The 14929-nt window shown below is 44.7% G+C and overlaps 1 protein-coding gene across 2 annotated transcripts in view; it reads right to left on the reverse strand.

Annotated features, from left to right (window-relative positions):
- Positions 1–6363: 6363 nt before the first annotated feature.
- The window catches only part of SEC14L1 (SEC14 like lipid binding 1), a 510699-nt gene continuing 502133 nt past the window's right edge, over positions 6364–14929 (reverse strand). For both annotated transcript variants that reach the window (XM_069654651.1, XM_069654652.1), the window contains exons 16-17: positions 7507–7608; positions 6364–6741 (exon numbers count right to left, since the gene is read on the reverse strand). In XM_069654651.1, coding sequence (XP_069510752.1) covers positions 6504–6741; positions 7507–7608 — 340 coding nt within the window. In that variant the 3' untranslated portion in view covers positions 6364–6503. The remainder of the gene's footprint in view (positions 6742–7506; positions 7609–14929) is intronic.

Here is a 14929-nt window from a genome sequence, read left to right on the forward strand (position 1 = left end):
TCCAAGTGGTGGAGGAAGGAGCGATTGCCAATGCTGCCACAGAGCATAGGAAGAGCTGGAGGCAGTTGGAAACTTGGCAGACAACACATTAAGCGTGTAAGCGCAGAGAGCACAGTGCCACAGGCCAGCCGCATGAGGAAGCCATTGCCTCAAGGGGAGAGGGAGGCAGGGGGACCTGAATCGCTAGACAAATGAGGAGTATATAGCCTAAGTATGAGCCATGAGAGACCCTCTGCGTGTAGAGTATGGGCAGTGGGGTAAATGCTAGAACTGCCACCAGGCACCTCATCCCAAGAATAGGCTGCCAAAACAGCAATAGTGTCAAAGCCCCCTTCCAACTTGGTGGGTCATGGGGAAGAAGCGGCCACACCGGGCGTGCCTGTAAAAACAAGAAATCTACTTACCTTTTTCCAGTGTTGAAACATGAACAATCCCCTCAGACCGGGGATGGAAGATTATCTCCCCGTGTGGTAGCCTATAAGGAAGGAAGCACGAAGAAAAAACATTGCAGGTTTTGTAGTCATCCCAAAAAGGTCCTGCACTAAACACAGATTGTGGTTCAGCGAACGGGAAAGGCTTCTAACAGGAAGCACAGTACTTAAACCCCTTCCCTATGAGCATAACCACAAAAGGATCAAATAAGAAAAAGCAATATTTAACGGGTGTGGTGAAAACATCTATGCAACTGTTGCAAGGTGCCCCAGCAATGTGTAGCAAAGGACATGAGGGTTTGGGGGCCGTAGCATGTGCGCTGATCACCAGCAAGGCTTGGGCATGAATGTGCACCAGAAAACTGTGTAAACTAAAATGCTGCTCTGCGTAATGCTCTGGTTTCAACTTCATTTTATGGAATGGAACCCACAAAGATAGATAATAGGTGATAAGATGTGCAGGGCAGGCAGCATAAGCATTGTCTTTGGTTGAAGTTTTGATTAAGTTTCAGATTTATCTGTATATGTCAGTAGAGTTTGCAGTGTATTCCCAAGCAGGGAGTGTGCACAAAGAATCTAAAGATGACCTCTGGAGGCAGAGCCTGAAGACTCTACCCTAATTGGACAGGGCAGAAAATAACTACAATGAGGTGGATTGGCTACACAGATTTTTATATTGATATTAATGATAGAAAGGATTTTCAGCATATTGTCTGAGAAGTAAGCAAAGCATTCAATTTTATGAACGATCCAGTGCAAGAATCAGTCACACGAATATCAATATAGATCCCACGATGTGTACATACTTTTGTTGTTTTTAAAATCAATCTACCACTTGGTACTGTGGCATTTGGTTGAGAAAAATACCTTACCAGGAGCCACCTTAATGGTGCTTAATTTATTGCCCACAGAGGAAGATGGCTGAGTCGGCCCTGCCTCTAAATCAAGTTAGTGACCAAAAGGTTGAATACAGGCCAGTACCAAGTGTTGTATTCATTGACCAATCTACTAGATCCGCTGTTCTTTGACCACAGAAGCCATTGGGGTGGTGACCCTGTTATTTAATCTGAATAGCCCCCTTTAATACTGCGCTGCACATGACAAGATTAGATTGGGGCTGGACTTTGAAACCTGGCATGCTACTTATCCAGTACAGATTTAACTGTTGCATTTTCATGTTGAATATTGGAATGAAAAATAAGGTCACAGACTGATCAAAGTTTACACTTTAAAGAAGACTTCACACGATGTGGTTGTCAATATCTTTAATATTTATTTTTAATAATAAAAATCTTTTAAAGACTTTCTTTTCATTGTGTCACTAAGAATGAGGTAATAGGTTTACAAAACAAATATAGAGTCTGATATGTTATGGATGAAATACAGAAAGAGATACAAAGAATTAAATTCAAGGAATGCTGGCAAACTGGTGAAGAGGATAAGATGTTGAGAGCATCCGACAAGGCCAAATAACCAGAGGAATGAAGGAAATACTCAAAAAAGGGAGGAAAAGTATAGTGGCCATGTTACTTACATGTCTGGTTAGTAGAAAGCATGCAAGCAGTACAAAGCCTATGCCTGGGTCACTTTTAATCACAGTTAAACCAAAACCAATATCTGCTTAATAGGTTTTAAATGGAAAATATGTTGCTGCCGCTTGCATCATAAAAAATGTTTGTGCTCTTCAGTGCTTTAGAACTCTACAGAGAATGAGTTTATTGCTTATGATAAATCAATTGAAAAAACTTGGGCGATTTGCCAAGTAAACTGGCCCGGGTATATTGTCGAGCAGACTGAGCAAGGCCTCCAGGGTGGAAAATATGGCAACTCTTTCATTGAAGAAAGAAGGAGGCAATGTCAAGTTAGATACGATGAACTGCGAAAAAAATAAAATTTTATACATGGCCACTGAAAAAAGTTGCTGTTAAACTGCTACTGTAACGGTCTTCTTATCAAAGGTCTCCAAAATTATGAAGACAAGGCGTCATGTCTTTGTCTTTTGCCAAGTTCCTTCGGCTCTGTTGAAGCCACTACACCCTCTCTACCCACACACCCTTCTCTACCTACCAATACAAGGATGCATGCAATGGTCTTGCCTGTGTGTTAGTAAATGTACAAAGATGTCCAAAACCAACAGCGTCTAGTGTTTAAAACAATCATACAATGGAACGTGCAACCGTGTTACCACATAAAAAGCCCTTTAATTCAGAACGTGTCAAGAGAGTTTTCTTTTGTGCCAGGAAAGAACATCTTGCAAGGATGCGTTTGGCAGTCTCTCCTTTATGGCAGGTACAAACATGATATAGCAGCGATTGTCTCACAGATTTTAACTGTACCAAGTTTCACAATTTAAACTTCACCTGATCCTAAAACGAGCATCAATTCGATATGTCTCCTTTCCCAACAGTGAGCCACACATTGAACTGTTATTTGGGAAGCTACTTATGCCAGGCACTATCTAACCCGGGTGCAGCACTATGCCTTGGCTTCTCAAGCACATCACACTATCTTAAAAGGCAGAAGGAAACGTAACAAGTTGAGTACCAAGAAACTATGCTGGCGAACAATCTTTTTTTCATTAGACGATCTCCTTAGAAAAAAACAATTCAAAAGCACCTATAGAAAACAGGCTAATATAGAGTCTAATATCTGGAGGAATACGTCTCCAGAGAAAGCAATGCTGTAACTTTACACATTGCGGTTAATGAGGACCTGTACCCTTTGTAGGACAATCACCACCAAAAGGTTGCTAAAACGTGTTTTACTGCCAGGTGCATTTCTTGCTAAAATATAAAGTTGGGGGCATTATATAATGAAACCATTTAATAAGGAATCCTTTAGACATCAGAGGGGAAAGATGAAAGATCTTCAAAAGAGGGAGGCAGAACATAACCAATGATTTGCATCAATTACTTTCAACAAGGCAAAAGCAGGTGCTGCAAATGACTTGAAGAATCTATGGCTCCTCAATCTTAACTAAGAAAATACCAGGTAAGGAGGAGGTCTTAGTAATGCAATATGGCACGTGAAAGACCAGGCAGCCTCCAGGGTGTAGTATCGGACCATCTGTAAAGCAAGATGAATGCCTATACCTGGCACACACAAATTTCCGGCATGATCTGGCCAACATGGGCAGCAGGAGACTTGCAGATCAGCAGTTAAGGTCCAGCTTTGGCAGTATAGAAAACACTGAATCAGACACAGATACAAATACACACCCAAGGGCATGTAGAAACCACAAAGGTCAACACACAAAACCCAAAAGACAACTATATGCAGATGCTAGTTTTGAAATGATCACCACCCTAAACCGTAAAATGCAGTCCATACTTGGGATTGACCAATGAAGTGAAAAATCTGAAATAACAAACAGAAATAGTTCTCACATGTGGTCATCCCAAACAGGTGATTGCTTTTTACTATCTATCTTGATAAATCCAGTCCTAAGGAAAGAACACATTAAGGATGGACCAACATGAGGCTCTGACCCATAAGGCAAGAAGGGCACATGTACACCAGAGAAGAAGCAGGACATGAAAGTGAGAGACAATTGAGGGGAAAGAGTGGGAGGCATGCACTGGCTCAATCACACAAGAGGGAAAAAAACAGCGGGATATACCAGAGAAGGTGGCTAACAATTAGCACCCACTTTGCACAGAACAACTATAGCACAGACAGAAAACCAGGGTACACGAGGGGACAAAAAGCAACAGGGAATCTGAACATTTAAATAGAATTGTCTTTTGTAGCAGACACCAAGAGGCAGAGTGAGTGATGCTGTAATGTCAATGGACAGATGATTAGGGTGCCCAACATTTCAAACATTGAGAGAAAGGAATGTTCTGCACCACTCTAGTTACTTTCTACCACAATGGAGAGTCAGTGTCTTGGGTCAGAACCGTATTTAGAAGCAGGAACTTTGCTTTCCTTGACGAAAAGTAAATATGTTAGACATTTAGAACATAAATGTGGGCATACAATGCTGGTTATGATCGAGATTTCAATTCTGGAGAGCAAGGAATCAGCTTATTGCTTTCTCTGAACAACTGGCCATTACAATTGCTTCCTTTCAAGAGTAATTTTCAATTTACGTCTGATGATCTTGGCGGCCCCATCTTTTGATGCTTACTTTTTGGAGGGTGTTTCCATGTCACCTCCCATCCACTTGCAATATTTAGGCCACTTCACATGCCAGTCCCCAAGTTGCTAGACATATTGGAGTTAGTAATGGTGCATGTACCTCGTACTACCAAACTAGTGCAAAAGAGGCATGTTCAAAAAGGATGGGATACGGTATGTTCTTATGTTAGAGACAGCAATGAAATCCACTGCTGAAAGAAGCAGGAAATCTTGCCATGAGGCTAACAATTGCTGAATCTAGGGGGCGTTAGCAAATCAATTCATCCTTACTATTGGGCAAACGAAAGACAGCAATTGTACCTCTCACTGATAGATTTTTTTTTAAAACAGTAAAATGGAATCCGAAAAATTCAGAAAGTAATAAGCAAACATTACATTTGACATTTCAGCTGTCAATGTCAAACGATCTCATCGGTAAGCTTTGTGCCTCCACTCCCGCCATTTCATAGCCTACTCTCAACAGTCTCCCATGAACCTGGATATCAGTTGTTTTTTTGTACACCGACACATTTTGCAGGTCACAGATATCTATATGGCTTGGGGCTGCCACCCTCCTTGCACATTACTGTAACAGATACCAAAAACAATAAGAATTTTATACAATATTTTTTAAACAAAAGCACCTTTCAAAATGTTTTTTTTCCAAATGCTCATGAGCCAACCCCTCACCTGACCTGTATAAGAGAGGATAATTATGCTCCTACAAGTTTTTAAAACTTGACAAACTAGCCACACAGTATTTTTGCTATTTTGCCTTAAAGCAAGTAATCTCTCTGTTGACATAACAAAGACTCCAGAAAAAAACAGCTAGTCTCAGTCCGAGAGGGGGTAAGCAAGAGACTGGGTGAATGTAACCAAGCCTGAGCGAATTATTTCGTTCTGGCACATTTCCCTACTTTCCTCAAACATCCTGGTGGAAGTTCACGCAAGTCTGAGGTGTTGTTAAACTGTGGTCTATATCGGACAAGCATGCAGATGAAGAGGAAGACTACAAAAGGTGCCATTTCAAAACATCTGTTCATGGAGGCAAGTGTCATCACAGCATTGAGAAGATCCATGAATACTTCCCTCTCCCACCACCTTACCATGCTACCTCCTGGGATTAATCACATCTCTCATGAGCGAGGAGGTGCAGGGGCCTCAACGGCAGTTAAATCTAAGGTGCCATAAGGCACAGATATAAAGTCTGCAAACATTACAGTGTGATAGTTGCAGATGCGTTGCACTCTTCCAAGCTCAAAACATGAAGCCATTTTTCACGTCCTTGCAAGATCACACTCAGCGCAGCAAAGATGGATTCTTACTTAAGTGCTTTGTACTATAAATAGAAAGGAAAGTAAAAAAGAGAAAGCATTTGAAAGAAAGGTTCAGTCATTTTCCGTAGAAAAATTCACTCTCAGTGCGTCCCATCGGAACGCAGGTTCTCAGCAGGCAGACGGGCATGCAGACATTGTAAAATTCCAGGCTACTTGGTTTCACAGGCCCTGCCTGACAAAGCCAGCTATTGTTCGGTATACATGTATGAGATGTCTCTGTGAAAGCGGTACTGGTGAGGTTTCAGGCAATGGTGAGACTTACAGCCATTGGAAAAGGCTGAACATGTGCTGGACTTCCACGACTAGTCTGCAGTTACTCAGTGTAGCAATGTTGAAAATGTGGATTTGCTGTATACCTTACAGGGAGAGATTTTGTTCAGTAGTCAAAAATCCTGCAGCCTGCAATGTTTTCATGTCTTTAGAAGCAAATTATTTAGCTTTTCGTTTTTGGGTCTCTTGACGTTGGCCCTGAAGGAAGTCCCCTGGAGAGGAAAGCAAAGGGTAGTTGTTGCAAGCTTCCTGCTCCCTCGTGCCCACTGAGTGTAAACCCCGTCGCAGATTCAGCACGCTCACGAGGGGGCTCCAGCAGGGAAGAGGAAGTAGAAGCAGTCCCGAGTCACGTGGTGGTGCCCGAGTCAATCTCTGCCATCCCGCCGCCCTCTCGGACAGAAGACAAGCGCCATGATGGGGGCCACCGGAGGAACGGAGGTGGCCGGAGAGTGTACAGAGTAGAAAAGTGGTGGCCCCAGAAGGATGGGGCTTGGGCGAACCTGAGGACCCCATCCGGACAAGCCTTTAGGTCTGGGCTGGGTGTAGCGAGGGAGAGCCCATGCTCAGAAAGGTGAAGGGGCTCTCTGTAAAAAAAAATGAAAAAAAAGAGGAAAAAAGTATTTATACCTTTGTCATGGACGGATAGCTAAACATGCACTAACCCATGCATGCCAAAAATGGTAATTTTATAATGAATGAATGAGCTCAAACACAAGGGAAAGGGCTACATCCTAGAGAACATTAATGCAACAAAGGAGTTGGTAGGTTAATGGGAGGTTTGAAAAAGAGAAAAAGCAGGCCCCCCAACTTTTTTATCAAAATCAACTAACAGATCTTCTTGAAGAGGAGGGGAATAGAGAGTTTGCCTCTTATCGGATACACCTTTCGCAGCCAGCCACATCCAGAATTTTGTTTACTTTATAAACAAGTGGAAAAACAGTTAGGGTAAACACCAACTGCTAGGAGCCCCATTAGGGACGAGGTTAGGGGGCCTGCATATTCTGACAGTAACAAAAATAGGAGAGTCACCAACTGCATGCAAGGGCGTTTTGGTAATTGTACTCCAATAAAATACGTAACCAGCACATTTACTAATAAATGCTATATTTTTAAACATATATAAATAATCAGAATATACAGTTAGTTGATAAGGTAGTTAAGGTTAGATGAGGATAAATGAAATGAAAATATGTTTAATGCATCTATCTACAGGAACAGCAGAACTATAGTAGCAGTGGGCATGGCATTTGGGCTGCCCAAGAGTCCGCTGGCGCAGTAAGACGAGGCCCACCATCCTGTTCCAGTGAGCTCTGAATTGTTTTGTTCAACTGTAGCTTGGTGGGCACTACCTGGAGATCATGGAGCTGGAGTGAGACTGGCTTGAGGAAGTGGTGGCAGCGCTGAGCTGGGAGAATCCACTGTGGCTGGACTCCAGGCTTGTCATGGACCCCCTGAGTAGAGAGGAAAAAAAAAAAAGGAGGAAAAGTGGGTCAGAATTATAATCCACGTTTTTTTGCGCAAGCTCTCTGGGAACTCGGTGCAACACAATTTGTCCATTGGGGACATTTTCCTAAATCTTTTGCCGAAACAGTGGGACGAAATTGATTTCAGTTGCCCTGAAGGCGTCAGTCCCCAATAGTAATATAGCTCATCCAACAACAAGCAGTCATTTTCAAAATCCTATTTATATTGTTTACAACGTATAAAAGACTTTAATCAACAATTACAAAAAGAAATATTAAAAATAGTACATCTGGTGTATCCTGTTAACACAAGAGAAAGAATGATATGAAGAATGGCTCTCAGCATAAAAGCTGCACATATTGTAACGTAGTGATAGGTACAAATAAAAACAAATGTGGGAGAACTTTAGTACACTGGAAAGCCAGAGCTGTAAAATGGGGGAGAATTCATAATCCAACCATGCCTGTTTCTTGTAATCATTAACGGACAATTGAAGTTATCTGTGGCAGGGCTACATGCCTGAAAATTTACCGGATGGAGAGGTAAGCAGGCCATATGCGGATTCCTGCTCATCACATTGGGCAATATCAAATCAACCATTCCTGCATCTTTGGTGCCCGACTAAAGGGCTCACTTCTACACCTCACGGGTAATGCCATAGTATATCACGAAGGTCTGTTCATGGGTACCCTGTTCTGTGTATACCATTAATGTGACCATTTTCCATTAATGTTTTCGACCAGTATGTAATAATGGGGCATTCCTACTCGAGATGCAAGAAGCTAGTCCCTTGAAACCCATAATCATTACGCTTATCACTAACTTGGAAAAAGTCTGTGTAAGCTAAGAGGTCAGCGTCTACGGTTCAATGAGACCTGATTAATTTGATGGCAAAGGTACAACTTATATCTTTCTGAATGAGACTAACTAAACTGTATTTCTATTGTCGCTACCAATTTATTCTCTAAAAGCTTCTGTCATCCGACCAAGCGATTTGAATGTTTAATGCACACTTGGAACTTCAGGTAGAAAGGCATTTAAAGCTGCATTCCATCTAAGGAACAAGTTACTTACCTGTAACTGTTGTTCTCCAGCATGGGTCTGGCATGGATTCACATGCTCATGAATATTCCCCATCGTCAGGCTGGGAATCCTCGGTAAAGAACAAATCAGTATCAGTTTCGTTTCTGATCCGTCTTTCTTAGTAGTAACCAATCACTGATCTCTGGGTCATACTGCCCCCAGCCAATGACTGCCCTCTCCCTAAGCCCCGCCTCTGGCAGCCATCCTCAGATTTGGTAGCACGCCAAGTGGCAGTATGACCAAGTGAAGAGCCGCAGAGGGGTAGGCGGGAGGGTTCGCATGTGAATCCATGCCAGACCCATGCTGGAGAACAACAGTTACAGGTAAGTAACTTGTTCCTTCTCCAGCATGGGGTCTGGCATGGATTCACATGCTCATGAATAAAAGAATACATAGCAGTATACACATGCACAACCACGGGAGGTGGCAACAGGCTCAACATTAAGCAATACAACAACTCAACATTAAGCAACTCTTACCTCCTCACCAGGCTCACCTTAAGCGAACAGGTTGCGCAGCACTGCTTGGCCGACCCTGGACTCCTCCCTGGAGTCCCGATCGACACAGTAGAATCTTGTGAAGGTGTGCGTCGACCTCCACGTAGCTCAGACTTCTTCACCTTCTCACTTGCTGTGCCCTTCTCCAGCCAGGTGGCGAGGCGGGAACAACGATCTTGTTTGGTCCGTTCCGAAAGGTTCTTGCAAAACGCACAGTCCTTCTCCACGTGCGTCTTGTCCCCATGGAGGCAGTAGAGGCATCGCGAATGCTCGTCCTCCTTGAAAACGTTATATAATCCGCATCCAGGGCAGTTCCTGAACAGCTTGGATCTGGGCGTCACGCTCCCCTTGTCCTGGGCCATGTCCGTTGAGGTAGGCCGCAGATCTTCCGGAATCCTCCAAGAAGTATAAACTCGACGAAAACTTCACCCTTGAGGGGCGTAGAAGAATTCCGAAACGGGTCCCCGTTATCGGAAGTAGAAACGGTGGAGCTTGAGGCTCGATTAAAGCGAAAAAATTAGAAATTCTCCTGAAAAAGCATGAAAATGCAGTTAAAAAAAAAAAACTCGAGAGCTAAACACGAGGACTCCCAACACTTGAGCGTGCGGTAAAAATCTGAGGATGGCTGCCAGAGGCAGGATTTAGGGAGAGGGCAGTCATTGGCTGGGGGCAGTATGACCCAGAGATCAGTGATTGGTTACTACTAAAACAGACAGATCAGAAACGAAACTGATACTGATTTCTTCTTTACCGAGGATTCCCAGCCTGACGACAGGGAATATTCATGAGCATGTGAATCCATGCCAGACCCCATGCTGGAGAAAATATAGTAGCAAGTCAACAGTTGTTAAGTCCCCTTTACGTTTATGTCCGCCAGGAGACAAAATGGTCAAGCATGGGAATAAAGTGTGAAGCCCCAGTTTGGTTAATATCTTTTCAAATGTAAAGGGCAACCCATGGTCACTGTTATAGAAGGAGAAAAGGTAAGATGTTTAACACATATTTTAGCCAGTTTTGTCGAAGCGTTACAAGTTGAATGAACTGCATTTCTACAACGTCAGCCCTTATACTTCCCACAGCACCGCCACTAGTATGATAGTTGGAGCAATGGATTGCCTTTTGAAAATGAACATGCAACCTGTCTGGGTACCCTGAAAACCAATAAGGCAAACCGTGTGCCTGCACCACCAGGAAATAATTCAATGTCAGCAACAGAACATCCCACCAGACCCTATTTCAAAAAGGGGGTATCCCTAAAATGTAATTTCTAAAATGGTGGGCATTTGTGTGCTTGCTGTTTCTGCGGTCTTCCCCTGCCATTCTAGGCGGGAACAACCTCAGTGGCGGATTTGTCTTTGGCGGGAATCCTGTGGATTCCCTGCCAGGGCTCCAGAGTGTCTGGAAACGCAGGAAGTGAGGGAGGAGTCCAAAGCTATGCAGTCCTTGGTCTTTCACCTTGCCTGAAAGGTAACAACTCCCAGTGGGGCGGCGCTGGCTTTTCTGATTGGAACAAAATGCAGGGAGAGAATGTGCAGCGGTTCCTAATAAACTCTAAACCTGGAAGTTGCTGACAAGTCGACCACTGGAACCGAAACCGAAGAGGAAGATGAAGAAACTAAGGCCATAGCGATTTCTGGCTACCGTAGAGCTTGCTGTGTAACCGGAGCCTGCTATAACTCTTTCTTTCATTCAACCTGGGGATCCCAAAAAGGACGAACCAGACTTGAAGCCTATTGGGATCCACTAGACTCAAGAAGACCTGCATTTTGAGCCATCCCACGTCTTGCTGCAAACGTGCAGGTCTGTAATACCCCAATACCATAGGACCGCCAGTCATCGGGCAGTGCACAGTCTTCTGAATTCCATATCTTGCTGAAACTTTGTGGGCATCCTGCTGGACCTCCAGGGACGTGACTTGAGTCCAAAGTTCCCTCACCAGAATGCTGGACCTTGCAAATGACAAGAATCAGACCAGCGATATTCAGTCTTCTACTGGCTCCTGAAAAGTGTGCCAAAAACCACAGAACCGCATCCAGCCACGAAAATCTTGCCTGGAGCATCCCCCATTGATCCTAGCTTTAAAAGTCCTTCCAGGGTCTTGTCGTCAGGACAAGGAATTCAGCGACCAGGTTTCTGGCTGCAGATCCTGAAGTGTACCCCACTGCAACCTATTCTTCCGTGCCGAGTTAACCGTGTGATCCTCTTGCCCAGAGCCTTCCCTATGATCCCTGCTGCAAAAGTCCTTCCGCGGTCCGGTCTTCAGTCTTCATGACAAGGAAGGAACAAGTAACTTACCTGTAACTAATGTTCTCTAGCATGGGTCTGGCATGGATTCATATGGTCAGGAATATTCCCCGTCGTCAGGCAGGGAATCCTAGGTAAAAGAAAAAAACGTTCACTTTCTAACTGTATTCCTCCTCTAAACCAATCACTGCACTCTGGGTCATACTGCCCCCAGCCAATGACTGCCCTCTCCCTAAGCCCCTCCTCTGGCAGCCATCTTCAGATTTGGTAAGCAAGTACAGATGCAGAATGACCAACTAGAGCCACAGAGTGGTAGGAGGGAGGGTTTGCATGTGAATCCATGCCAGACCCATGCTGGAGAAGACCTGCATTACTCACCGCAATAGCATTTCTGATGATTGTATCTGCTTAGATTCACATGCTGTGCATATGGTACGACATCCAGTGGTAACCGTGGAGTATTGCATCTTGTCTTTCGGGGACCAAAAGGGGACGTCAGCATAGGCGTGTGTGTAACACTATCCCTATCGTGACGTGTAGTGTACCCAAAATCCCTCACGCGCTGAGGTCCCTCCGATTGTATTTTTTCTGCCATGAGGGAGCCGCAGGCCATTGTGAGTGAGTACATAAAGAGAGAAAGTAGTAAGACGTATATGTTCCTGCCACCCCGACCAGGAGGCAGGGAGGGCGCATGTGAATCCAAGCAGATACAATCAGCAGAAATGCCATTACGGTGAGTAATGCACGTCTTCTGATGCTTGTTAATCTGCTTAGAATCACATGCTGTGCATAGACTAGCGAGCAGTACCCGGAGTTGGAGGTGGGTTGTTAGAAGGAACAGTAGAGAAAAGATATCTTAATACTGTTTGTCCCACCTGAGAATCAGATTTAGAATGAGTGTCTAGGCAATAGTGTTTTGTAAAGGTGTGTACAGAACTCCAGGTTGCCGCTTTGCAAATGGACTCCAGGGGAACATTTGCAATGAATGCTATGGAAGCCCCAGTGCCCAGAGTAGTGTGCTCTAGGCTTGAAAGGCAGTTCTCTCTTAGCAAAAGTATAGCATAGTGTGATGCATTTGACAATCCACCTTGAGATAGCTAATTTAGAGACAGGATCCCCTTCTCGACCAGCTGCCACTGAAACGAAAAACTGGTTTGTCTTCCTCAGTGGTTTCATTCTTTCCAAGTAAAACATGACTACCCTGCGCACATCTAGTGTGTGTAGGCTTCCTTCAGCCATGCTTGTGGGATTCTGGAGAAAGTGGGTAGTTCGATTGATTGGTTCACATGGAACTTCAAAATGAATTTAGGCGCAAATCTGGGATGAGTGTGCAGAACCATCCTATCCCTGCAGACTGTAACAAAAAGGTCTAGAACTGAAAAGGCTTTTAGTTCGCTAACCCTTCTAATAGAAGTAATAGCCACTAGGAAGGCCGTCTTATAAGTAAGGTCTTTTAGACTTGCTTTATGCATTGGTTCAAAGGGAGACCCCATGAGTCTGGTGAAAACCACATTTAGATCCCACCTGGGAGCTGGGTTAGAAATGGGGGGGTGAATTCTCTTAAACCCTTCCATAAAAGCCTTAACAGGTATTTTCCACAACAACACTTTCTGTTGTGACGTAGTGTAGGCTGATAGAACAGCTAGATGAACCTTTAGGGAATTAAAAACCAAACCTGAGTCTAACAAAAGAGTTCGGTACAACACAATGTAGGTAGGCGAGCAGTCCATGGGATTGACGCCCTTGGTTTTACACCAGATGACAAAGCGTTTCCACATACTGGAATAGCAATGATGAGTGTTAGGTTTTCTAGCCTCCCTGAGTATGTCCATGCATCTCTGAGGGAGTTGAAGGTGTCCAAACTATGACCTCAGGAGCCAGGTCGCTAAATTCAGAGTTTGCGGGCATGGGTGTAGTGTCTCCCCCCACCGGGGGAGAAGGACATCTCCATTAGATGAGTGAATCAGGGTTGGCAGGTCCACATGGGGGCCACCAGTATCATGGTAACTGGTTTCTGGTGCATCTTGTGCACTATCTTGTTCAGAAGGGGAGTAGGGGGGAAAATTGTAGACAAATTTCCCTGACCATGCTATCCAGAGTCTGTTCCCCTTGGAGCGGTTCTGGGTATACCTGGAGGCGTAGTCTTGGCATTGGGCGTTCCCCTGAGTAGCAAACAGGTCTAACTCTGGGAAGCCCCAGTCCACATTGAAGATGATGTCTTTGTGTAGACTCCATTCATATTATAAGGGCAGTGGGAAATCTCTGCTGAGCACGTCCGCCAGAAGATTGAGTTCCCCTGGAACGTGTTGGGACAACAGGAACATCTTGTGTTTGTGAGCCCACATCCAAATGTTTTGGGCCAGCTTGGATAGCCCTGGAGAGTGTGGGTCTCCTTGTTTGTTTAGGTAATACATGGCTGTGGTGCTGTCCGTCAGGACCAGAACTGATTTCCTTTGTAGTTGTGTTTGAAAGGCCTTTAGTGCCTTGAATACTGCTAATGGCTCTAACAGATTTATATGGTTGGATGCTATTTGTGGGGACCACACTCCATGTGCTGTCTGCTGAAGTAGGTGAGCCCCACACCCCGCGAGAGATGAGTCTGTCGTGAGAGTGGCTTCCACTGCGGGGGTGGTGAAGGTCTTCCCTTTCAAGAGGTTTTCCCTCGACCACCACTGCAGAGAGAATGAGGGCTGGCGAGACAACTACCAGATCTTCCCATTGTCCGCTGGCCTGACACCACTGGCTGTTGAGCCACTCTTGCATGGGACGCATGCGCAGCCGCGCATGGGGAACTAAATAAATGTATGACGCCATCATATCTAGCAAGCGCATTGCCTTGCGTACCGTCACTTCCCGACTGGCTACATATGGAGGGATCTGAGAAAGCATGTTCTGAAACCTCTCTTTGGAGGGGAAGACGAGACCCTCCTTTGTCTGAATCAGAGCACCTAGGAATTGTTTGGCTTGACTGGGGTCTAAGCTGGATTTCTTCTCGTTGATGGAGAATCCCAAACTGAATAGGAGGTCTATTGTTTTCTGTGCATTTCCTAGGCATGTCTCGTAAGAGTCCCCTGTTAGGAGCCAGTCGTCGACGTAAGGGTAGACAGGGACGGATAGTCTGCGCAGGTGTGCAGCTGCCACTGCCAGGACTTTCGTAAACTGGCGCTGAGGCAATGCCGAAGGGGAGTACTTTGAACTGATAGTGCTTGTCCTCTATCATGAACCTTAGGTATTTTCTGTGCGCCGGCAACATTGAAATATGAAAGTATGCATCTTTCATGTCCAATGTTGCCATGTAATCCCCATGTTTCAACAGTGGGATTACTTCCTGCAGAGTTACCATACAAAACATTTGAGGTTTGACAAACTTGTTCGCTGGGCGCAAGTCTAGTACAGGGCGCATGGTGAGGTCCTTTTTGAGTACAAGGCAGTACACTGAATAAATACCCTTGTTTACCTGAAGGAAGAATAGGGACTGCTTCTA

This window comes from Ambystoma mexicanum, chromosome 3q (genome assembly GCF_040938575.1).
Source record: "Ambystoma mexicanum isolate Mex_15411 chromosome 3q, UKY_AmexF1_1, whole genome shotgun sequence".
NCBI classification, from domain to species: Eukaryota; Metazoa; Chordata; class Amphibia; order Caudata; family Ambystomatidae; genus Ambystoma; species Ambystoma mexicanum.